Source organism: Salvelinus sp. IW2-2015, linkage group LG3 (genome assembly GCF_002910315.2).
Source record: "Salvelinus sp. IW2-2015 linkage group LG3, ASM291031v2, whole genome shotgun sequence".
Taxonomy (NCBI): Eukaryota; Metazoa; Chordata; class Actinopteri; order Salmoniformes; family Salmonidae; genus Salvelinus; species Salvelinus sp. IW2-2015.
This window is the reverse complement of record NC_036840.1, coordinates 21,597,162-21,624,492: the sequence shown is the minus strand read 5'-3', so window position 1 is coordinate 21,624,492 and position 27,331 is coordinate 21,597,162. Positions and strand designations below refer to the sequence as shown.

The window sequence follows — 27,331 nt, the reverse complement described above, 5'->3', positions numbered from 1 at the left end:
CATTTTCTTTTTCTTTTGACCATTTTCATTGAAAGGTACTTAATTGTTATCCAGAAATGATTTGATATTGAGATACAAAATGGCTGCATTGGACCTTTAACGCGTCATGTTTGCAAACACATACTTTAACATGCATATGCACTGAAAGTGACACACTATATCAAGTTATTAAGACACAAACATCAATTAAAACAAGTAAAGATTTTGGGGAAATATTACTGGGATTTCAAGAAGCATTCGATATTTGCAAGAGAGACAACAACATTTCTGAGAGATTCATCTTGTCAAATGAAACTCTGACCTGGGATGTGGCACAGAGCTACAGCAAAGAGCACTACACAGACCTGGCCAGTGTGAGGAACCTGAATGAGAGCAAGAAGATAGGGAAGATGGTACCAAAAGGCTACCTGTGTGCATGGATCGGCCTGTTCAGAGACAAGGGCTGGTCGGACCAGAGTAACTGTTTCCTTTCAGATACTGGTGGTCAGGAAAACCCAATAATCTCTACGGGAGCTGTGTGTTGGTGTCTGGTAAGGCAAATGGGAAGACTACACCTGTGAGATGAAACTTCCCTTCTGTTGCTACTGTGGTGAGTTATATGTTATAGTGTGTGTATGTGTGTGGTGTCGACAGGGTCCATCTGATGAGCAAAAAATGGATAACGCTTGACAACCAGCGTCATAACACGTTATGACACGGTCATAACCATGTCATGATATGTCATAACAGCTGACATGACCTGTCATTACCTGTTACAATATGGTCATAACACTGTCTTGACACATACACCCTTGACTTTTTCCAAATTTTGTTACGTTACATCRTTATTCTAAAATTGATTAAATAATTTTTTCCTTCATCAATCTACACACAATACCCCATAATGACAAAGCAAAAACAGGTTTTTGGAAAATTTTGTAAATGTATATAAAAACACCCGGAAATATCACATTTACATAAGTATTCAGACCCTTTACTCAGTACCTTGTTGAAGCACCTTTGGCAGAGATTACAGCCTTGAGTCTTRTTGGGTATGACGCTACAAGCTTGGCACACCTGTATTTGGGGAGTTTCTCCCATTCTTCTCTGCAGATCTTCTCAAGCTCTGTCAAATTGGATGCGAGTGTCACTATACAGCTATTTTCAGGTCTCTCCAGAGATGTTCGATCGGGTTCAAGTCCGGGCTCTGGCTGGGCCACTCAATGACATTCTTGACTGTGTGCTTAGGGTCGTTGTCCTGTTGGAAGGTGAACCTTCACCCCGGTCTTTGGTCCTAAGTAGTCTGGAGCAGGTTTTCATCAAGGATCTCTCGGTACTTTGCTCCGTTCATCTTTCCCTCGATCCTGACTAGTCTCCCAGTCCCTGCCACCGAAAACATCCCCATAGCATGATGCTGCCACCACCATTCTTCTCCAAAGGGATGGTGCCAGGTTTCCTCCAGATGTGACGCTTGGCATTCAGGCCATAGAGTCCAATCTTGGTTTCATCAGACCAGAGAATCTTGTTTCTCATGGTCTGAGAGTCCATTTTGGCAAACTCCAAGTGGGCCTTTTACTGGGGAGTGGCTTCCATCTGGCCACTCTACTATAAAGGCCTGATTAGTGGAGTGCTGCAGATACGGTTGTCTTCTGGAAGGTTCTCCCACCTCCACAGAGGAACTCTGGAGCTCTGTCAGAGTGACTGTCGGGTTCTTGGTCACCTCCCTGACCAAGGCCCTTCTCCCCCAGTTGCTCAGTTTGGCTGTGCGGCCAGCTCTAGGAAGAGTCTTTGTGGTTCCAAACTGCTTCCATTTAAGAATGATGGAGGCCACTGTGTTCTTGGGGACCTTCAATGCTGCAGAAATGTTTTGGTACACTTCCACAGATCTGTAAAATATGGTGGTGGATTTTTTATGTTATGGGGCTATTTTGCTTCCACTGGTCTTGGGGCCCTTGGTAAGGTCAATTGCATCACAAACTTTACCCGTACCAGGATATTTGAAACCCATTGAAAACCTGTGGTTTTGATTGAAGAGGGCAGTCTGATGGCTATCAAGGATCTGGAAGGATTCTGTATGAAGGAATGGTTTAAGATCCCTCCTAATGTGTTCTCCAACTCATAAAATATTTTTGAAAAAGGCTCAGTGTCGTTATCCTCACAAGGTGAGGTATTGAACGGTATTGAAAACGGGGGTGTCAATTTTGACCCCTACCTTTTTGAGAAAAAAAAGATGACTTGTTAAACAAAACAAAACTGTATTTGTATAAAATATTATTTCCATACAATATAGCTCTGTATTTTAATTATTTATTTTATACAATCATTGTTGCTCATCTTTATCGAGGGTGTCAATGATTTCGAACCCAACAGTATGTCGGATGACCGTATCGGTATCTGTTAGTCCCAGTGAAGAGTGAGACTAGAACACGGACCTGACTGATCCTGCCGTTCAGGAGGCCATCTTACTTGAGTCTCACCTGCTCTTCCTCTCAGCTATCATTTACTACAGATTTMCCTGTCTTCTGCAGCAACCATTAAAAGTACCTTTCAAAGCATCTTAGGCCCTTGGTCATGTTTATGACTGCCTATCGCTGATGCTATAATGTGTTATGTAGCTTTATGAATGCATACATAAGGGGGCGAACAGTAAAGGGTTAGTAAAGGCTGCATAGTCGGTAGTCAGTACACAAAATGCTGTTTTATTCCTCAGATGAAGAAAGAGCTGAGGAAGAAGTGGATGTCTGATGTCACACTGAGATGGAAGGAGCAGCCCGATGGAAAGATCTTCGACAAGGAAGAATAGAGCAAGAAGAAAGGAGGAAAAAATGAACCGAGTATGAAGTTGGAACTGTAAATATTGTTACAGGAGGCTATTTGGGACATTTCTGACAAACATCCCAATTAGCCAAAACCTAAAACTGGCCTTACCATAACCATAACCAACCCCTTAACCCTAACCTAATTTAAAACAATTTGAAAATGAAATATTGGCTCGCAAGTCAGTCAGGTCCACTTAGTTTCCCCAACTATTATTAAAAAAAAATCTGATTCTTTATAATCTCTAGCCAACAATAGTTAAATATTATTACTACTGCTACATTATGTCAAATTGCATTTGGATTTTGTTGGTTATGAATTGTTCAAACAATAATTCCAAGAAATGTCAATGTTTCACCATTAATTAATTAATTAATTAACCTTTATTTTATCCAGGGGTCCAAGGTCTCTTTTACAGATGAGCCCTGAATTACATAAATTACAGAAAATACACACATCAATATAAATACAAAATGCAAGCAGAAAGAAAGAAAATACACGGCCATAAAAAAATAACACATTCATCAGTAATAAGGTCCTAAAATCAGCTTTCTGAATTGCCACAGAGGCACCAAAACAACAAATTTAAGAACATTTTGAAGATCGTTCCACAAATAAGGTGCATGAAAACTAAAAGCTGATTTACCTAACTCAGTAGAGACCAAGGCATTTCCAGAGTTAACCATCCCTAAGACCAGGTGTGGTAACTCAAATGTCTAAAGTTTAGTAATGACGTTAGGTAAAGTGGGACTTTTTGTAAAAGTGCTTTTATAAATGAAAKCATAGCAATGTATCAACCTACGTGACATCAAAACGGGCCAACCAACTTTCTGGTAGAGAATGCAGAGTGATGAGCATTAAAATTGTCACACGTAAACAAAGCGCAATGAGCTATGATAAACTGCATCTAACGGCTTTAATGAAGTAGCAGCTGCTTTCATATAGATGATGTCGCCGTCGTCTAGGACCTATAGGAATGTTGACTGAATAATCTGCTTTCTACTATTTATCGAGAGACGGGACCTATTTCTATAGAAGAAGCCCATTTTTATTCTCAGCTTCTTAACTAACTCATGAATATGCTTTTTAAAAGACAGCTTTTCATCTATACAGATATTTGTAAGCAGGGACACGATCAATATTGACACCATCCAAAGTACATAGCTTTTCATCTATACAGATATTTGTAAGCAGGGACACGATCAATATTGACACCATCCAAAGTACGTATGCTTAACACAGAGTTATGTTTATGCGCTCTAGAGAACTACATATACTTTTACCTGTATTCAATACTAATTTCAGGTCAATAAAGTGTTTCTGTAATACAATGTAGTTCAGACAGAGCTTGGTCAACCGTGCTTGGTCAACGATAGCATAAACAACAGTACTTTAGGCATAAAAGTGCAGGTTACAATTTTTTACAGACAAGTCGATTTTGTTAATGTAAACAGTAAAAAGTACAGGACCCAGAATCAAACCCTGCAGGACACCTTCCATGTTTTTGATTCGATGTATTTACTTTTCTTGTTATTTCTAAGTGTAAACAACTGTCTTAACATGACAAACGTGTGTTTGAATTTACATTCTGTGGGTTACATTCAATGTAACAGTCCCCACAAGGAGAACATGTGTAATTGGTTAATTCATTGATTGATTAATGAGATTTGATTGATTATGATATTTTTTTCAATATTACCAATTAATGATTGTTCAATTTGTTCATTCTTACTATGGTTTATWTGCATTTTCTAACTCTTCTTACAATAATATTATTCCTATTTCAAACTGCATTTATAGTATGAATATACAGTATAAAAATAAACAAATCATTGTCTTACTCTTTAAACTACAGTTCATGCAATAACATTAACAAAGTTATACTATTGAAGTACGACACCTCTGAGTTTAAAATTATTAATTGGAAGTTGAGCATCATCAACTTATTAATTTCATGCTGTAATGTCATGTTAAATAGATAACATTGTACACTGAATTCAGCAACACTACTCATCCCTAACACTAAATCCAACAGTGGCCAGAAGCGTTACAATAAATAAAATAAAAATGTAAGGGTAAGAAATATGTTTTAAAAATTGTGTTGCAGTATTTAAATCCTGTTTCCAACATTAATTGGATAAAAATCTATTAAGAAACATAATTTGAAGATCTGTCTGTCTTTTAACTAAACCTATCATTCAAACACTTAAATAATATACATTAATACATCAATATACACACGATGGACTCGACTGAATAGAAAGGAAGAAAGGAAGAAAGAAAGTGAAAGTTATTGGTATTCGAATAGTAGTCTTATTTTTCTGGAATAACACCTCAAACACACACACACACACACACACACACACACAAACAAGCATCCTCCCCCCATTACTCAGTCTACACCCCCCTGCTCACTCCATCTATTGCTGCAGCATAAAGTCTGACAGTGAATTGATGTCAGTCACTGTAGGGTTACACTGCAGCACCAGAGTAACAATGCTGTCTTGTCCTGGGAACACCTGGGATAAGCTCTCCCTAAGTCTGGAGGTCTCTGCTGCACTCCTCTCCATATCCAGGCCAAGGCCCATCCCCGGAACAAGGTCCATTCCAGGGCTACCGTGTCCAGCCTTAGCCTGCCCCTTCCTTTTCCCTCTGCCACGGGCCTGGCTGGACTTCAGGACCTCTGTCTGGGCCCTGGGAGCTTGGGGGAAGGGGGTGGAGGCAATGCCCGCAAATGAGTGACTGCCTGGGACAGGAGTCCTGAGAGAGAGAGAGAGACAGAGAGAGAGACAGAGAGAGAGAGACAGAGAGAGAGAGAGACAGAGAGAGACAGAGAAAGAAAGGGAAGTAGGGAGAGAAAGAGTATGAGCAATGTGTACATGTTTATGTGGGAGAAATCTAGTCAAAGAGTAAGAGGAAATGTGTATGTGTTACCTGTGCAGTGAGCGTAGGAAGTCATCCAGATGGGGTCCTTCTCGGCCCAGCGGGTCATCAGGCACCATGAAGTGATCACCTACAAACGTGTACTGGAGGAGTCTGGGTAATACAAAATCAATATGATACTGAGACCTAATTTACAGCTTGTATTATTCCTTTCTGAACAGCTGTGATTAGGATGACATGCCGAACATGGGCCTCGTATTTACTTGCAATTACCTTGTACATAAAATGCGTGCACTCTGGCCGCATTGTGTTCGGATCTAACTTTCCCTCTCATTTATGCAGATAATTTGTGCTCACAATTCAATTATATACAGTGTATAGCCTATGGGCCTACATAAGCGGTCACCAACTTTTAATGAGTGAGATCTACCACTCAGATTTTTTTTTACATTAATAAAAAAACGTAAGCCTACGCAACATTAACCTATTAAAAACAGTACTGTAGCAATGAGGTTTGTGCAGTAGGCTATAAGCCCAAAACATAAAAACATTTGAGGTAGGTCATATGATCACACCGGTAATATTGTTGTATTACTTGTGAAGCACAGCTGAGGGAGCATACATTTAAATAATAAGCTTTTTATTATACTGGGCTATTTTACTGGGCCAGCATCTGATGGTCAGTCTCAGTGGAGGGAGAGAGCAGCAGACAAAGGGTCTGCCTCTCAACATCCCTCCACTAACACTGACCAAAAAGCGGCACAGTCATCCAGATAATACCGAAACTCAAGTCGCACCGCATTATTTCTGCATAATGCACAAATTAATGTTGTTACTCCTATGAACAGAGAAAGTTAAATATTTCTCGATATTAAAAGACCCAAGCCGCTAATAATAACAACACAAGCCTATAGATACACTTCCCTTTTACTCATTCACACTTCTGCAGTGCTGGTTGTAGCGCGAGTAGGACACACATTTTATGYCTTATAAAAGTTGAGTAAAAAGCTCATAGCGTGGAACTGAGAAAAATAGCTTTTATTCATACAATGTGACAGAATAACCAACCCTAAATGGAGACAGCGGGAATGGCCCGTCCGACACCGCCGCAACTTCGGCAGCCGCAACTGGCCCGCACGCCGCCGCAACTGGGCCGTCTGCCACAACTATGGCAGCTGCAACTGGCCCGTCTGCCGCCGCAACTTCGGGCAGCTGCAACTGGGGCGGCAGGGTAGCCTAGTGGTTAGAGCGTTGGACTAGTAACCGAAAGGTTGCAAGATCGAATCTCCGAGCTGACAAGGTAAAAATCTGTCGTTCTGCCCCTGAACAAGGTCGTTAACCCACTCTTCCTAGGCCGTAATAGAAAATAAGAATTTGTTCTTAACTGACTTGCCTAGTTAAATAAAGGTAAAACAAAATTTAAAACTGGCCTGTCCGCCACCGCAACTTTGGGCAGCTGCAACTGACCCGTCCGACAACTTCGGGCAGCTGCAACCAACCTGTCCAGCTCCGCTGTAACTGGCCTGTCCACCGCCGCAATTGGCCTGTCCGCTGCAGCTTCGGGTAGCTGCAACTGGCGCGTCCCACGCCGCAACTTCGACTGCTGCAACTGGCCCTGACCGACACAACTTTGGCAGCTATAGGCCTGTCGTTGGCCAGCTGCCAACGTTGCGCAGGAATACCTAATAGGGAGTTTTAATACTCCACCCAAAAATACAACATGCCATGAAAAGGCACGAGGACGAAGCCCAAAACATACACATATACAAAAACACAGGGATGTAACCCAAACAAAAGAGTGAGGTTAAACCTCTAATAAATACCCGTAAACAAGACCCGTAATAACAAGTGTACAACAATACACGGGACCCATAATAACAAGTCCACAACAATACACGGGACGAGACCCGTAATAACGAGTACACAATACACGCAGCACGAAAGTCGAAACAACTATGCACAGGTACTCACAAGACCAACGGACATGGGAACAATAACCGACAAGACAATGGTGAACAGAGGGCACATATAGTATATATATAATTACTAATCAAGGGAATTGATAATGACAGTTCAGTGACACCTAGAGGCCGGGGACGTAGACCTCCGGAGCTGGTGCACGGAATGAGCAGCAGTACCGGGGGAATCCGTGACAGCTACATTACGTCATTATGTCAATGGAGTGCTATTCAACTTTTTCACGTTAACTGTTTTCCATCGTTCCCTTTGAGCGTCATCTTAGGCTATTCCGGAATGAACATGCCAATATTTGCTGACATCTTCACTGCAATAACTATTTACCTATTCCGGACTAAACTATTTACATATTCCGGACTATTCTGCACAGGTTTTATTGCATATTATGATGAGTGAGAATGTGATCGTTGGAACAGGTTATAGAGCAAACAATGCAATTATTACAACATAAGTGGACGATAAATGACATCAAATCACGTTATCTACCATAGCTTTGATTGGACTGATCATGTCAACATCATACTTTCAGAATCTTAGCTAGCAAGCAGTCATCATCATGAATCAAGTTGACAATCTACTGGCAAATCCTTTTCAATCCTTGCCATTTGAAGAGAAATTGTAGATAAAARGTATCGATGCTCATCGGCCATTGAACATAAACACTACACAGTTAGAAATCGCAAATTCAACAATGAGTGGTTTGGAAGGAATCAGTGGCTAACTGCACGAGTTGCAAAGCAATCACTAGCCTGCTATTCAGTGGAGAGGGTGTTTGGGTTTAAGGGTCTCTTTTACAAGCTTAAAAGGATAAACATTCACATGCAACACCATGGGCCAGAAAAGGTTGAATATATTGGTCATGCTGTCAATCCAGCATGACTTCTGCCGCATTCAAAACAACTGGAAAATTGGAACTAGGAAATCTTAGACTTCAGTGAGTTCAAGACAACTGGGAACTCGGATTATACCCTTTGAGTGGTCATCCAACTCGGAATTCCTAGTCGGGAACTCTGGCCTCTAGAAAGAGCTCCAACCTGAAGATCACTTACATCATGATTCAACCGTGTTTTTTTCAGAGTTCCCAGTTGTCTTGAAAGCACCATAAATCCAGAGAATGCCAGACTGAAGACAAAGTTTTATGACAAAATTTGCCCACAAGAAGGACTGCCGCGCCACCTTCCTGTTCAAGTGAGCACAGCAAAACAAAGTCCAAAAATGTATTGTATGCTGCTGCATAAAGGATGTAATATGCCAGGGAGATACATATACTGTAGCTAAGAAAGTAATACTAAGTGTATGTTGTGTAGTAATCTGTTAGTAGCCCATGTGCCTCACCCTAATAATTTGGTCCCTTTACCCCTCATAACGTAGCCTACTGTTCTGACTTGGTGGTACACATGTAGCCTATAGCCTGTTTTAGATAAATGTCATCATCGAATATTGTTAGAGCTTTCATTGTCTGCTTATATGCCCGCTTTATTTATCCTATGGTTCTGACTTGGTGTACAGGGAGAATACTGTAAGAGTGGCCCATGTTCTGAATTATGTCACTGTATATTTGAGAACAAATAGTTATATTCACTAAGTCCGTCTTAGCTCGGTCATTAATGTCTTAATAGAAATGACGGATTGCCTCTTATCCGCTCATCGTTCCCTTATGCCATAGTTTGTACATCTGAATTGTCAGTAGAAACCACATTTGTTTAAGCAAGTCAGCCATATCAGCTATGTTTTTTTTTTAAAGGCAGTAAATGAGGCTGAATGAACTGTTTCGCTGCCAGACAAGGCTCCGCTGATAGCCAGGTGTAGCGGTGGTAAGGATTCACTCCATGGTGCTGAAAAGAAAGCTCTGCTGTTGGGACAGATTTATGTAGGCCCTAACAGTTTGTGGACACCTTTTGTCACCGTTTATAGCGCAATTAATGTATTGTTTAGTGTTGTGTGGATGCTTTGCTGGTATGCAGCAAAACCTTTTGGGAGGAGTTTGCCCCACCAAGATCTACATGCTAAAATCGCCACTGACTAGGCCTAGTCTATTTGTAGGCCTACGCCTACTGTTTCAAAAAGACCTACCTAAAGCAAAATATCAGAAATAAATTAGCCTATAGCTTACCGGATAATGCAAAGACATAATGTATGAAACTCGATGGGGAAAGTCTGAAGGGGAGAGAGAGACGGTTATAGTGCGATAGTGATGACGAAGACGAAATTGAAAACTCCAAACAAAAATGATACGCACCTGTCCTAAATAACGGTCCGCCGTTGGCACGTTTTAGTAAAACAGGCGGTTAAATGCCGACACCACATTTTGAATTTTGTGTGCAGTAGTCCGCTCTCCCCTTGCTCTTTTTACATTCAATAGGTGGAACACTTTAGAATAAGGCTTTATTTTAGACGGAGCACTGGATGATGTTGCCCACTGAATGTGGTCCCGGCTGGCCTAATTGCATTTGCACAGAGAAAATCTGCATTTAGACCTGGCATGAAGATGCGTTTCTTGATATGCGAATACAAATGTGCACACAGTCAGCATTTTTAAAACAAGATGTAAATAGGGTCTGGTGTTATGGAGATATGAGCCCAAAATATCCCTTTCAAATKAAAAGGGTGTTGGTTTATACAAAAGGCTGACTTTAGTTGTCAAATCCACTAAGGGAGAATGAAAATGATATTGTTGCTGTCCGGTGCAAGGCACACATCTATCCAAAATCTATTTCTGAAAATGTTTCTGATTGCATTGGACAGTTGCTAATATACAGTCAACTTATTGACCAAAAATATTTCATGCCCATCGTCTCAACTGTTCCCTCTCCTCCATTCCTTTCTTTCTCTTTCTCTACCTTTTCTTGATGATGTCTCTCCATTTATGGGACTCATCCAGCAGGTCTCTAAGGTTGTCATTTGTCACGATCACTCCATCCGTCTCCTGGGCCAGCTGCAGCATGAACCTGCAGAGAAGAGAGGGTTGAAGGTCGAGGGAAGAGTGCAATGGGGACGTCAATTCATCCATTTAGAGAATATTCCCTATTAAGCACGAACAAGCCTTATAATGTGCATATATGAACTTAAACTGTAACAAAGCTGTTTATAAGCAGTTTTAAGGGAGTTTATAAAATATATTCATGCAAAGTTTAGAAGCCGTTAATAAGCAGCTGTTAATATAAAGATTGTAAGCTGTTTATAAGCCATGTATATAGTTTAAAAGCTGTTTCCAACAGATCTATAGTATGACAGAAGCGAGGATCCAACCTGTCATCGTATGAGTTTATCCTCTTCCCCTCGATCTCTCTGGAGGGGGTGTAGGAGAGCAGACCCAGGTTCTGGAGGTCAGTAAGGTAGTGCTGCTCTGAAAACAACACAGACCAAAAACTGCTCATTTACAACACAGTATACACAGTCAAACACATTTGCCACCATGAATCAATTCCTTAGGGATAATACTATACAGGCTTGGTGTCAATTCAGGAAGGGAATTAATTCGTGGACAAATACATTAATGCCAAATCCATACAAAAAAAACTTCACTTCCTGAAGTGACTTGACAAAACTGGTGAAATGAAAGAGCTGGATGGATGTGAAGTCTGGCCTTCCAGACGGACAGGAAGTGTTACCTTTGATCCGGGAGTCTCTCTTCTGCCTCCACTGGGGCAGGAAGGTGCTGACTCTGCGATGGCCGCGGTTCCAGAAGTGTTGCACGGCCAGGGCGATTCCTCGACACGAGAAGAAATGACCCAGACCGTGACTACAGAGGAGTGAGATAAAGACATTAAACACGGCTGTGTAGTATACTTGTTATTTGAATCATGAAAACAATAGCTGTTAGTTGGAGCATAGCATTACAACTAAACAGTTGTGGATTCATGTAATCCAAGGGCCACACAAGTATGTCACTTTGTTGTTTCTACACTGCTTTCAGTGAAAGCGTTTACTAAATAACTTAATGATTGAATGAATAATCTCAACATTTTGCCTGCTCTTTTACATTTTCCATCTTATTTTTAATATTTTCGTCCTCTCACTTCTCTCATTCCCTCGTTCTCACCTCATGGCAACATTGCTCCCGTCGATGACCACCATCCTGAGCCCTGGGTCTCCTGGTTGGTCAGTCAGCTTGAGGTCAAAGGGCGTCTGTAGTCCTTCCAGGAAGCGCTGCTGCCCCGTCACTAAAGACCCTGCTGCCATGGGCGGGAGACCCCATCTTTCAACAGCCGGGGCAGGGAGACCCTTTCTTTCTGGAACCTCTGTTGCTAGGGTAAGGAAACCCCATTTCTCCTTCACTCTGGTTGCTGAGGAGTTATTCACGGTGAGGGCGGAGTCTAAGGTGGTCTGGTGTGGCTGGGTGAGAGGGTAAACGAGTTGATGGGGAAATAAGGGAAGGTTGGTGGGTTGTGGAGGTAGTATGATGGGGTAGGTGGGCTGGGGAGGCCCTCTGACTAAAGGGGGGCTGGCTCGACGGGGGGTGTGTGTCTGGGCGGGCAGCTGTCGTGTCTGTGTGGGGTTCTTCTGGAGACCATGGGTCGGGAACGGAACCTGGTTCATCACAGCATTCCACTGAGCCAGATCCGGTTCAACCCTAACTGGGCCATCAACGGTTTGGTTTGGCACTTTCACTCCTCCTACCTCATCCGTCTTCCTTTCACCTTTGGCATTCTTCCTTTCTACTCCTCGGTTTTCAGTAGTTGTGAATGTTTGTGCCGGTGCCTTCCTCTCTTCACCCCTCTCCTTCTCCGTTTCCTCTTTTCTGCACTTCTTTTTCCGTACCTCTGAGTCAACCTCATTCACCTCTCTTGGTTCGTCACGTACCCTGTCCTGGGATTTGGCTTCTGTCTCTCTGGTGCCTTCTCTCTGTAGCTCCAGGAGTAGCTGACGTATGGACAGTTCAGGTAACGTACTGTATACTTCTGTTACCTTCTCCTCTGTGTACCCACAGTTGGCCGCAGCCCTCTTCAGCACCCCCAGTACAAAATCCTCCTCGTTCCCCACCTCTCCTCCCTTACTGTTCCCTTCATCGCTCTCCCTGCCCCCCTCACCTCTCCCTCTGTCTACCTCTTCAGACAATCCTGCACTCTCCCCCCCTCTTCCCTTCTCCTCTCTTTGCTCTTCTCTAGCCCTCACCCCTTCTCCCACGCCTCCCTCCATCTCCACTCTTTTATCTATACCGCTTCTCTTTCCTCTCACTTCTTCACCTCCGCACTCCTCCCCCTCTCTTCCCCTCTCCTCCACCTCTCTATGCGCTAGCTCCACAAGGCCGTTCATGGCCAGTCTGGTCCGGTTCTGCTCTTGTTGCACCAGGTCCAGGATCTGGGAAGCTTCTCTGGGTCTGGTCTGGGCTAGGACCCTCAGTACCACGTCTTCCGCATAGCCCATAGCCGTGAAGAACTTCAGAAGCAGGCCAAACTCCTCCTTGCTCCCTACTGACATCATGTTCCCTTCTCCCTCCTCTGTCTCCATCTCCTCCTCCTCTTCCAGGTGTCCCTCCTCCTTTACCTCCTGTGGGGAATGCCCTTGTACCTCTTTTGCCCCCTCCGACCCCTCGGCTCGACCACGAATGTCTTCTTTTTGGGGGAAAGAGTGGAAGATGGGATCTCGGGGGGCTGCTTCGTTCCCAATCCCTATCCCTCCGTGTGTACCATATCTGCTTCCCTCTCTACCTTTTACAGGTGCGGTAGTGAACGTCTGGTGAGAAAACTGTTCAATATTCCGTAGACCAGGGTCTTGGTTGTGGTAGGAATGTTCGGAAGGTTTGGTCGTTGATTTGGTCATTGAAATCCCCTGCACTTCCTGTATGTCCCTTGCCTCTCCAGCTCTGGTCCCTATTCTGGTATCCATAAGTGTTAGTGCCTCTAATTCGTATTGGCTGTCCCATAGTCTCTGTGTATCAGTGTCCATTAGACCCACTCCGTCTCTAGACCCCCCAAGACCAAGGTTCAAGCCCAGCTCTGGACCGGGATTTAAATACCCATGACCTGGGTTTGAACCCCCATGACCCGGGTTCAAGCCCCCGGGACCAGTGTTAGATCCCAGCCCAGATTCCCTCACCAGATCCAGTAAAGTCTCCTTCACTGCTCCCGGTAGCACTAGCAGGTCCAGAGTGTGCCTGTCATCCCATCTCTCCACCAGGGACTTGAAGGCCCGACGAGAATCCAGGGTCTCGCCTGCTGTCCTGTCACTAGGCTCGCTGAGTTGTCCCTGGGTGCCCTTGGACCGCTCCACAAGGTCTGTGATCAGGGAGTAGGCCCTGACCACTGGTTCTGCCAGACCTGAGATGAGCAGGAAACCTGGGGAAACCACCTGGAGGAAGGAACATTTGAAAAAAGGGAGAAGATCAACTTTAGTCTCTCAAGGACTAAAGAGACTCAAACCCACAACCTTCTTCCTCTCCTCTAATGTGCATTTCCTTCTTTCATTATCCATCTATCCATGTGAGTGAGTGAGTGAGTGAGTGAATGAGTGAGTGAGTGAGTGAGTGAGTGAGTGAGTGAGTGAGTGAGTGAGTGAGTGAGTGAGTGAGTGTGTGAGAATACACTTGTCTGTGTGCCTGCATTTGAGTATGCGCCTGGGAGCGAGCATGTGTATGCTTACCACTATGCGAGCAGAGGTGTTTCTGATCAGGCAGTCCATGAACAGCCCCCGTGCTCCACAGAAGACACAGTGAAGGACCCCTGGATACGGAACCTCCTGCGGGGCCTCCTGGTTCACAACTCCCTTAACAAACAACTGGAGGAGAGAGGGAACGTAAGCAACTTCCACACAGACCATCCGCTGGCATGGCGCAGTGCTATATTAACACACTAACCCTCTGTCAAGTGGGGGGGTGTTAGCGATGGGTGGAAACTCAGGACACTAGACAACAAGGACTCTGAGTAAGCCAATGTTAAGTCTGGAACAGTATTGGTACAGGGCAACCCCAAACAGTTCAGCTGGACCTACACCGAATCAAAGAGGGAGCGCAGCAGGAGAAGCTCTCTCTTGAGAAAGACTCCCCCACCCCGAGCGAGTCAGACCTCTTCATTATACAACCCCATAGACGAGCACCCCAAGCAGAAAGTCAACCTCCCAGCACAGAGCACTACACCCTCACTAAAATGAAGGATAAATTCACCCAGCTGGAGGTGAGGCAGGTGGAGCTGGGAACAGGCAAATGAACATCCGAGTCAACAAGACCAGACACAGTCCAGCAAACAACAACCCCCCCCCCCAACCAGACCGAAGAGCTGGAGGGGGAGAGAGACATATCAAACCCTGGATTGTGCTGTGACAACTTCAACAGGAGAAAGAGCAGGAGCGGAAGAAGAAGGCCAGCGGCAGGAGAAGAACAGAACACGAGAGGGAAGGTGGGGAGGTGAGAGGCAACAACCCATTAGAGAGCTAGCCTCCCCCGAAGAGAAGCGAGCAGAACAGCCCACCTCAGATCCTAACCATAGCCTCGACATCACAGCAGGACAGATAAATGAAGAACCCCAAGCCCAGGGGATCCCACCCCGTCTGAGCACCCCCCCATAGCCCTACTGAAACCCCCCCTACACCCACTGAGGACATACGTAAGCCACAGATTGTACTTCTTATGGACTCAAACAGGAAATATATAGAAGAAAATCTACTTTTTCCCAAACACAGTCTCTAAACCCTGTTATCCAAACCCCCCCCCCCCCCCCCCTCCCCCATGCCCACATCCCATATAGGCCTCTTTAAGATCAGACCTATGCCCCTCCTGCCTACCCATGGCCCCCACTCTCGCAAAGAGGGCCTCAACATGAAGTCACACATATCCCAGGCCGTGAGCAGGTAAACAGGCCCAACCCCCACTCTTACACAAGCTCAAGCCAATGGCATGTACCAGATAATAAGCAGGCTCTGCTCACACTTACTGGTTTGGCCAAACCACACGACTAGCAACACTGGACACGTTATGGAACACAAAGCCTTCACTATCTAATCATGGACTATCCAAGGCCTGAGGACATCTGCCTTTAGCCTAAAGACCAGGAACCTGGACTTCACCAAAGAAATCAGAAATACAGACATTGTCATCCTGGTTGCCGTCTAGGTTACAGAGAGCTGGTAGTCCCATCCACCAAACAACCAGGAGTAAAACAGGGAAGGGACTCAGGGGGTATTCTTATTTGGTATAGAGCAAACCTAAGTCACTATTAAATTCATTAAAACAGCAACATTTTGCTCGAAATTTAAAAAGGAAATGATCTCATCAGAGAAAAATGTCCTCCTGTGTGCTACCTATATCCCCCCCACTAGAATCCCCATACTTGAATGAAAACAGCTTCTCCATCCTGGAGGGGGAAATCAATCATTTCCAGGCCCAGAGACATGTACTAGTCTGTGGCGACCTAAATGCCAGAACTGGACAGGAACCGGACACCCTCAGTACACAGGGGAACTAACACCTACCTGGAGGTGACAGCATTCCCTCCCCCATATACCCCCCTAGGCACAACTACGACAACATAACCAACAAAAACGGGTCACAACTCCTACAGCTCTGTTGAACTCTGGGTCTGCACATAGTCAATGGTAGGGTTCAAGGGGACTCCTACGGTAGGTACACCTATAGCTCATCGCTTGGCAGTAGTACTGTAGACTACTTTATCACTCACCTCAACCCAGAGTCTCTCAGAGCATACACTGTCAACCCACTAGCACCCCTATCAGATCACAGCAAAATCACAAGTCTACTTGAACAGAGCAATACTCAATCATGAGGCATCAACGCCAAAGGAACTGAATAATATTAAGAAATGATATAGATGGAAGGAGTGTGGAAACCTATCAAAAAACAATTAGGCATCAACAAATTCAATCCCTTTTAAACTACTTCCTGGACAAAACCTTTCACTGTAATAGTGAAGGTGTAAACTTGGCAGTAGAAAACCTAAACAGTTTATTTGACCACTCAGCTTCCCCATAAAATCAAAAAAATGTCAAGCAGAAAACCTAAGAAAATTAACAATAATGACAAATGGTTTGATGAAGAATGTAAAAACATAAGAAAGAAATTGAAACTGTCAACTAAAAACAAAGACCCAGAAAACCTGAGCCTATGCCTTCACTATGGTGAATCACAAAAAAAATACAGAAATATACTACGGAAAAAGAAGGAACAGCACATCAGAAATCAGCTCATGGTAATTGAAGAATCCATAGACCCTAACCACTTCTGGGAAAATTGGAAAACACTAAACAAACAACAACACGAAGAGTTATCTATCCAAAATGGAGATGTATGGATGAACCACTTCTCCAATCTTTTTGGCCCAATATCAAAGAACAAACATGATCAAATACAAGTCTTAGAATCAACTATTAAAGACTACCAGAACACACTGGATTCTCCATTTACACTGAATGAACTACAGGACAAAATACAAACCCTCCAACCCAAAAAGGCCTGTAGTGGTGATGGTACCCTAAATGAAATGATAAAATATACAGACCACAAATTCCAATTGGCTATACTTAAACTCTTTAAGATCATCCTTAGCTCTGGCATCTTCCCTAATATTTGGAACCAAGGACTGATCACCCCAATCCACAAAAGTGGAGACCAATTTGACCCCAGTAACTACAGCGGGATATGCGTCAACAGCAACCTTGGGAAAATCCTCTGCATTATCATTAACAGCAGACTCGTACATTTTCTCAGTGAAAACAAAGTACTGAGAAAATGTCAAATTGTCTTTTTACCAAATGACCGTACGACAGACCACATATTCACCCAGCCCACCCTAATTYACAAACAAACAAACCAAAACAAAGGCAAAGGCTTCTCATGCTTTGTTGATTTCAAAAAAGCTTTCTACTCAATTTGGCATGAGGGTCTGCTATACAAATTGATGGAAAGTGGTGTTGGGGGAAAAACATGACATTATAAAATCCATGTACACAAACAACATGCGTGTGGTTGAAGTTGGTAAAAAACAAATTTCTTTCCACAGGGCCGTGGGGTGAGACAGGGATGCAGCTTAAGCCCCACCCTCTTCAACATATATGTCAACYAATTGGCAAGGTCACTAGATAAGTCTACAGTACCCAGCCTCACCCTACTAGAATCTGAAGTCAAATGTCTAATGTTTGCTGATGATCTGGTGCTTCTGTCCCCAACCAAGGAGGGTCTACAGCAGCACCTAGATCTTCTGCACAGATTGTCAGACCTGGGCCCTGACCGTAAATCTCAGTAAGACAAAAATAATGGTGTTCCAAAAAAGGTCCAGATGCCAGGACCACAAATACAAATTCCATCTAGACACCGTTGCCCTAGAGGACATAAAAAACTAGATGATATACCTTGGCCTAAACATCACTGCCACAGGTAACTTCCAAAAAGCTGTGAACGATCTGAGAGACAAGGCAAGAAAGGCATTCTATGCCATCAAAAGGAACATAAAATTTGACATACCAATTAGGATCTGGCTAAAAATACAAATACTGGTTTCAAGCACAGGACGCAGGAGGTGTTTATTGTAAAGGACCACAGGAGGAGGCAGGTAGCTGGGTCCAGGGGCAGGCAGAAGGTCATACCCAGGGGGTCCAAATAGGCAATAGTACAGGCAGGGAAAAAGCTAGTAACGTCGTCCGGGAGATCAGGTAATAGGTTGATAACAGGAAATCCGATAAGCTACGGTACAGGCAGGGAATAGGCAAAACGTGTCGTTAGTGAGGCAGGCAAAAACTATTATACACGGGAGGATTAAATTACGGGAAACCCGAGCTCTAAATAGAAGTGTGTCACAAAACAAACAATACCTCACAATGATGGGGTGCATAGAACTGAACTAAATAGTGTGTGACAATGACATACAGGTGTGTTGGAAGCAGACATTACAAGTGTACAACATAAAACACCAAATAATGCATGCAGAGCAGAATTAGCTCGATACCCGCAAAAAATAAAATCTAATCTAAATTCTACAACCACCTAAAAGGAAGCGATTCCCAAACCTTCCATAACAAAGCCATCACCTACAGAGAGATTAACCAGGAGAAGAGTCCCCTAAGCAAGCTGGTCCTGGGGCTCTGGTCAAACACAAACAGACCCCACAGAGCCCCAGGACAGCAACAAAATTAGACCGAACCAAATCATGAGAAAACAAAAATATAATTACTTGACACATTAGAAAGAATTACCAAAAAACAGAGCAAACTAGAATGCTATTTGGCCCTAAACAGAGAGTACGCAGTGGCAGAATACCTGACCACTGTGACTGACCCAAACTTAAGGAAAGCTTTGACTATGTATTAGCTTTGACTAATAGCATAGCCTTGCTATTGAGAAAGGCTGCCGTAGGCAGACCTGGCTCTCAAGAGAAGACAGGCTATGTGCACACTGCCCAAAAAATGAGGTGGAAACTGAGCTGCACTTCCTAACCTCATGCCAAATGTATGACTATATTAGAGACACATTTCCCTCAGATTACACAGACCCACAAAGAATTCGAAAACAAACCCAATTTTGATAAACTCCCATTTTTATTGGGTGAAATASCAGTGTGCCATCACAGCAGCAAGATTTGTGACCTGTTGCCACAAGAAAAGGGCAACCAGTGAAGAACAAACACCATTGTAAATAAAACCCATATGTATGTTTATCTATTTTCCCTTTTGTACTTTAACTATTTGAACATAATATGACATTTGTAATGTCTTTATTCTTTTGGAACTTTTGTGAGTGTAATGTTTTCTGTAAAAATATATATAGTATATTTCACTTTTGTTTAATATCTATTTCACTTGCTTTGGCAATGAAAACGTATGTTTCCCATGCCAATAAAGCCCCTTAAATTGTATTGAAATTGAAAGCGAGAGAGATAGAGCGAGAGAGATGGATAATGGTGGGGGGGAGATTGAGAGAGAGAGAAAGAGTGAGAGACACAGAGAGAGAGAGAGAGCGAGAGAGAGAGAGAGAGAGAGAGCGAGAGAGAGCGAGAGAAAGACAGAGCGTGAGAGACAGAGAGAGAGAAGGGTGAGAGACAGAGAGAGACAGAGAGAGATGTTAAATACAGATGACAGGTACTTGGGTCCTATATAATGTTTGAAGTTTTCCCCAGTCAGATCACGTGATCAGAAAAACCCCAGGGCCCTTATGACACATATAGTGAAATTACCACCTAGTGTTAATGCAAAAGACTAAAAGGTTCATCTCAACTGTAAAACATGTTAACATAAGGGCATTTCCATCTAAAAGGACCCATGASCACCAACATCTGAAGTTCATAGGAGCATGTCAAATTGGGTGTCAAATGAAAGCTAAGAGTCTATATATTATTTAAAAACTTTTTTCAAGCATTTTCCATCCTGAAAATGTGGAATAAGCAAAGGCTTTGATTTCTGGTCAAACGTGGAAAAGAGGTCTTAGACAACAAATGTCTTAAGAGGTATTAGAAATACTTCAAAACACAATATTGTTTAAGTAATGACCCCTGCCAACTAATATCTACACTTATATTTGGTTTTGGAGAAATMATTTGCCTTCTGTAAGTTTAAGAAACATTTCCTTGTAATTCCGTTACCAAAAACCCACATWWCTTGAAGATATTTTCTCATTTCTCTCCCTCATGTGGAGGGAGGAAAATGTATGTTCACAGAAGTAACAAGTAAAGGTTGAACTACAAAATAGTTATAGTGTTTTTACTGACAATACGTTTGTTTATGAATTATTAAGTGAATAAAACTCAGAATTATGTTAGGACTTACCAAAAAAATCAGTAACAGAATTACTGCAATTGAATTGGCTACAATAGTAGTCAAAAACCACAGTTGGGTCACTTGCTACTGTCCTCCCTTCCACTGGCATACTGTTATGTTCAGCTCATAACAGTTTTATTCTCTTTCTGTCGTTTGGTGGTCAAAGCAAGACTGTGACTGTTTTGACAACCTCTCCCTCTCACTCACTCTCTRRRRTCTCTCTCRKMRTKKWGTCACCTCTACCGGCTCTTACTGACACCTACCATGACACCTACCACCTACKCTATTTCGATTTACTGTAACAAACATCCTCACCCACTGAGCACCGACCAACACTGGACYTCAATGTATGTTAAAAAGTAGTTGAAATTTGGTCCTGGCCGGAACAAATCTGAACCACTCATAGACGACTATGTTGCACAAGTTTGGACAGCACAGTACAGTAGATCTCAATAGAGAACAGTACAGTAAAGACAAGTATAGTAGAGTGAAGTACAGTACTGTAAAGTAGAGTTCAGTACAGTACAGTAGGGCACACTAAAGTAGAGCACAGTATAATATACTCTACTGAACATATCTACTTTACTGTGCTTTACTGTACCGTGCTCTACTGTATTGTACTGTACTGTGCTCTACTGTATTGTACTGTACTCTACTGTGCTGTGCTGTCCAAAGTTGTGAAACATAGACGTGAAACATTACCGTAATTCCGTTACCAGATGTAAATCCACTTCACCTACTGTAGTTCAATAACAAAAATTTTTTTTGGGGGGGGGGGGGACGTGGTCGCATAAAAAACTGAGGGAGATTTGACCGTAACTCTGTTACCAAACTTTGGTATCAGCACGGTTCTTGCAGTAAATGTTTGTTTTTTAAATATCTGTGTAAATTGGTCGAAGTAGTCCTTGTGAATAGAGTTGTATGGTTTGTTAAGCTTTCAAATCAATTGTTTTTGTTTAGCATACATTTTAAAGTGAAAATCCGAGTCAAAGCGTAATTCTGTTACCATGAAATTGCACATAACATTAAAACTAAAGAGTTCAGAATAATAATAATAATAATAATACGAGTAATTTCTTACTTTGGCAGCCACAACGTCGTTCCTTCCTCCTGTTAGTTTAAGCCAGATCTGTCCATCATGTGGCAACACAGCATCCTCCTCTCTCCCGATCATAAAGGACACCCCAAATATCCTCTCCAGGGAGGGGTGGAAGGACAGTAGGGCTCCGCGTAGCGCGCCGGAACATGCAAACTCATCCTCCACCTGGTCCTCTCCTCCTCCATCACTCCATCCTTCTCTCTCTCTTCCAGACATTGGAGAGAGATGGCTCAGGGCAGAGGCCATGGGAATGGGGGGTTGTGTCAGAACTCACTGAGAGGGTGGGAGAGAGAGATAGAGACAAAGAGAGACAGACAGAGGGATATGGAAAGAGAGAGAGAGCGAGACACACAGAGAAATAAATGGTCTGTCAATTTATTCTATTTCCATAATCTATTTCCAATAAAATATTAATAACTTAATGTGCCCATGTCAGGCAATGATCTGCCATAGATCTATAGAGATAAATAGTAATGTTTTTTTGTAGGCACTAACTCCGCCATGGCTCGTTGGACAAAGTCTATGGGGAAAATGAATGGCGTTTTTGGATAAACGCTGAAAATAAGGTCTGTGGTAAACACAGGCTTTGGAGATCTTATACGTTTTGTTCTAGGAGATCATCTTCATCAGCTAACGTCCCTTTTTGTGAATTCTGAAGAATGTATGTAATAAAAATAAGCACATAAAGGCTTAATAATTCAAAGGTCATGTTAGCTGACTTATTTCATAGAACAAAACGTATAAGATCTCCTACGCCTGTGTTAACCTTCTTTTCGGCGTTTATTCCAAAACTCTGTCCCCGTTCATTTCTATCATAGAGATGGTTGAACGAACGAGGTAACCAATTTCCGGGTTTTAGGACAACAAGCTGGCGAACTCTATGGGTCGAGCGAGATTTGGAAGGTTTGCCTCGCGAGACTTCTTGGTAGGAATAAAAACAGGAATTGACAAACATTCTCTAAACCCAATCTCGTCCACAGCTAACAATAGTTTTATTTAATTTACAAAGTTAAATGTAGACTTTACATTTAAATAATATTATGAACAAACGCAACAATTATCTAAACGCATTCCTCCTTCTCCCAAAGTCGCTCTCTTTCACTGTGGCTCAAAATGTAGATGTCTAATAGGCTATTGGAATAATTTGATGCTGCCTTCTGCGAACTTAAAATAATACAGTACAAAATTCATAAATACCGTAAGATCAAAAAACGATGTGCCAGACCGACAGTAGCCGTTGGTAAAATAAAACGAGATAAAGTGTCAATTGAGCAACATTTGAGTTTCTGTCTGAACTTGTGTGGTCTTCAAAAACGAAACAATAGACACAACAACGTAATTCCTAGAGTATCTGCGACATTCATAAAGTCAACTCAACTCCTATCTCTTGCCAGTCACATGCACGACTTCAATTGGTTATTATCGGTAATACCGTAAACCGACAGCTAAGTTAAGTTGCGTATTCATTATTTATTAAATATCGTTGGTGCTTTAGAATTAGGACTAACAGTTTTACAGAAATATGACATTCAAAGTTACTGAATACTTGTAAAACAAGCACATTAAACCCGACCTCTCGGTGAATGGTGACACCAGGAAACAAATATGCGCAGATACACCAGGGTGTACGATCAAAACACAGAGAGTAAATCAAGAGATAAGGGGAATTCCATTTACGTCATGCCCGACATAGAACACTTCCCTTTCCATAGATAAGTAGGTGGTTCCGCTGTAAACTAGAATTAACTTCACCCTGTAATTCTTTGCAACAAATAATCGAATCTAGCATTTCGTGACAGTAATTGTCAGTTGAAGAATCCAAGCCATCATATTAACCATAACCCCTCTGTTGCATTACTTATATAAATTATAATGGGATTGGGGTAGGGGTAGGTGAGAGAAAAAAAACATTGGATATTTATATATGGGGACCATTCTGCGTGGAGAGCTACCAGCGCTGCTTTGTAAGCGGTTCCCTCATGATATGCTCTTATTTATTTAGTTGTGGGGGTTTGAAGTCAGACACACGCTCTGCTGTACAACATACAGTATCGTTTGAGTTAAGTCGGGGTTCTCTCCCTCTCTGTTCCTCTCTACCAGTCGTGGTGGATATCAAGTGATCTGGAGCAGTGCTCGCAATTAATTGTTCAGTTCTGTTTTCTATTAGTTTACAATTCTAACCTTGGCTAAAAGGGAATGGCAAAAATATCAAATAAGGAACATGGCATTATCTCGCCCTAGGCTCGCAGGCCTGCTCCTGCCCATGTCAAAGGCCTGCTCATGACCACAGCAAGCTACACAGTGCTGGGTGTGGCCCAGAGAGTGGATCTTGCCACCTGGTCTCAGAGCATTTTATTATTTTGTACGTAAATCCGAGACACTCCATTTAGTATGATATGTTACGTTTGTATGGTATGTATTCATTTGTGGATGTCCATCCACCATTGCGTATGATATGCTACGATTTACAATTTATATTATATGTTACAAATTTGTAAAACGTACAATATGTATAATTTCTGGCTAGGTGACTAACGTTAGAAAGGTTTACAATATTATGCGTTATTGTTTTAGCAGTGACACAGGCATTATACTTTATGAATCTTGCAGGAAGATTAACCAACCCAGTTGCTTTGTTTGTGCTCATTAAGCATAGCAGATTGGAAACTTTGTTCTCTGTTACCATACCCAGCTAAAACAAGTCATTTGCTATGGTAAAAGTTTTCAATCAAAGTGCTTGACTTGGGCATGAGCTCACCAGAGCTGAGTGCCGGCACATTCAATTTTCTACTGCTTGAGATCCTGTTCCTCTTACAGAATATTAGCTCAAACCTATTGTGGAGCTCCTTCACATAAATATGAACAGTACCAGCACCCAAAATTAGTACAGGCACCTATTTCAGTTCAAGTCAAGCACTGGATATGTCCTTTACTTGTTTGCGGAGTTCACAACCTGCTACATTTCTGGGAAACAAGTTTTGGTTTATTTCTTACCATCATTTACTAATGTTGACAATTTTTTCATTGTATTTTGTAAGGAGCGCTCCATGTGATCAATGAGCATGTGTGTCACGATCGTCGTATTGTGGAAGAGAGGAGGACCAAGGCGCAGCGTGATAACAATACATCTTATTTTATTGAAGATGAAAAATGAAGAACACTATACAAACTATACAAACTATACAAAACGACGACCGTGAAGCTATAGAACAAATAGTGCTGACACTAAACACTACACATAGACAATCACCCACGAACTACCTAATGAATATGGCTGCCTAAATATGGTTCCCAATCAGAGACAACGATAGACKGCTGTCTCTAATTGAGAACCAATCTAGGCAACCATAGACATACATACACCTAGACCAGACACTGCCCCATAAACATACAAAACCCCCTAGACAATACAAAACACATACATCCCCCATGTCACACCCTGACCTAACTAAAATAATAAAGAAAACAAAGATAACTAAGGCCAGGGCGTGACAATGTGTCTGGTTTCTCTGTCCTCGTAATGTTGATGGAATGCGCGATCCTGAGCACAAATATGCTAACTGGATGTCTGATTTATTATTGTCTTAAATCACCACCACTAATAAGCTGAGTTTCTCAGTCATTTTTTCTTCACCTCACACAGTAAGTCAACAAAGTCCGTTTAAAAAAAACTGATGATATTACCTCACASTATTTGAAAAATCTCTCCAACACTCTCCCCCCACCAGTGGCAGCCTGCTCTCATAGACTAGATGTAACATAGTAAACGTAAACGACACACCCAAATTAGTATAATATGTTAAGTTTTGTATGGTTAAAATGAAAGTATTGTAGTTGGTCGGAATGGGTGAGTAGGCATATAACGCAAATGTCTATGAACCCAAAGCTTGCGAGTTCGAATCTCATCACAGACAATTTTAGCTAATTAGCGGCTTTTCAACTACTTACTACTTTGCAACTACTTAGCATGTTAGCTAACCCTTCCTCTAACCCTGACCTTAACCCTTTTAGCTAACCCTTCCCCTAACCCTAACCTTAAACCAACTCCTAAACTTAAGCCTAACCTTAACCCTAACCCCTAACCTAGGTATTAGTAGTGGTAAATTCCCCCAATGATCTCAAAACAGCCAGGGTGGATCCGGTGCACAAGAAAAGCAGTAAAACAGATGTAGGAAACTAAAGGCCTGTATCAATCCTCAGCACAAACTTAAAAAAAAAAAAACTCCAATATGGTTTTAGAACAGCTCATTCCACTGATACTGGCCTTATCCACCTTTTTAACCACATCAAGCAGGAAAGTGAGAATGGGAAGTACAGTATACAAGTAGGGCCATGTTAGACTTGCAAAAAGATTTTGACACTGGACAATGATATTCTCCTGATGAAACGGAAATGCATGGGTCTAAATTTACATTTACATTTTTACATTTAAGTCATTTAGCAGACGTCTTATCCAGAGCGACTTACAAATTGGTGCATTCACCTTATGATATCCAGTGGAACAACCACTTTACAATAGTGCATCTAACTCTTTTAAGGGGGGGGGGTTAGAAGGATTACTTTATCTCTATCCTAGGTATTCCTTAAAGAGGTGGGGTTTCAGGTGTCTCCGGAAGGTGGTGATTGACTCCGCTGACCTGGCGTGTGAGGGAGTTTGTTCCACCATTGGGGTGCCAGAGCAGCGAACAGTTTTGACTGGGCTGAGCGGGAACTGTACTTCCTCAGTGGTAGGGAGGCGAGCAGGCCAGAGGTGGATGAACGCAGTGCCCTTTGTTTGGTGTAGGGCCTGATCAGAGCCTGAAGGTACGGAGGTGCCGTTCCCCTCACAGCTCCGTAGGCAAGCACCATGGTCTTGTAGCGGATGCGAGCTTCAACTGGAGCCAGTGGAGAGAGGAGGAGTGTTTAAATGATGTACTGTAGCAGTGAATTGGTTTAGGTCTTATCTGACCAACAGAAATGTAACGAAATGCTTTTGTTCCTAGCTCCAACAGTGCAGTAGTGTCTATAATTCACAACAATACACACATCTAAAAGTAAAATAATGGAATTAAGAAATATATAATATTAGGATGTGCAATGTCGGAGTGGCATTGACTAAAAAACTGTAGAATAAATACAGTATATGTCAGGTTTTGGCCAGGACTGTTCAGGTTTTGTTCACTAGATGTCCCCCTTGCACCTTTTTTGTACCTTTTGTTTTTCTTGCCCTAATTATTGTTTGCACCTGTAAGTCATTCCCTTGTTAGTATTTAAACCCTGTGTGTTCCTCAGTTCCTTGCTCAGTGTTTGTATGTTAGCACCCAGCCCCAGCCTTTGTGATCATTTTTCTCTTGTTGGATTTTCCAGAGGTTCTCTGGTTTTGTTCTCGTGTATTTTTGGATTGGTCTTTTGAGGTTTGTTTTTTTCCCTTGCTGTTTTTACCACTTTGTGGATTTTCTTTGTATTTTGGAAGATATCTATTTTTTTATTAAACCACCATCTCTAGTACTGCTGTGTCTGCCTCATCTTCTGGGTTCTGCCCATTATTAGTGACTGTTTCTCGCACCGGGTCCTGACAGTATATACATATGAAATGAGTAAAGCAGTATGTAACATTATTAAAGTAGCTAGTGATCAATTATTAAAGTGACCAGTGATTCCATGTCTATGTATATAGGCAGCATTCTCTAAGGTGCTGGGTTGAGTAACCGGGTGGTAGCCGGCTAGTGATGGCTATTTAACAGTCTGATGGCCTTGAGATAGAAGCTGTTTTTCAGTCTCTCGGTCCCAGCTTTGATGCGCCTGTGCTGAGCTCGCCTTCTGGATGGTAGCAGGGTGAACCGGCCTTGGCTCGGGTGATTGATGTCCTTGATGATCTTTTTGGCCTTCTTGTGCTGTAGG

General features: G+C 42.5%; 1 protein-coding gene across 1 annotated transcript; it reads right to left on the bottom strand.

The window, feature by feature from the left end:
- Window positions 1–3,157: 3,157 nt before the first annotated feature.
- Window positions 3,158–22,789, bottom strand: LOC111952457 (NEDD4-binding protein 1). Its single transcript, XM_023971138.2, has 9 exons — window positions 22,649–22,789; window positions 21,434–21,724; window positions 14,239–14,373; window positions 11,699–13,947; window positions 11,268–11,398; window positions 10,906–11,002; window positions 10,497–10,604; window positions 5,731–5,832; window positions 3,158–5,556 (listed from the first exon to the last, which is right to left on the bottom strand). Exons 2-9 carry the CDS (start codon window positions 21,695–21,697, stop codon window positions 5,217–5,219), a joined length of 3,426 nt encoding a protein of 1,141 aa, XP_023826906.1. The 5' UTR covers window positions 21,698–21,724; window positions 22,649–22,789; the 3' UTR covers window positions 3,158–5,216.
- Between the last annotated feature and the right edge of the window lie 4,542 nt (window positions 22,790–27,331).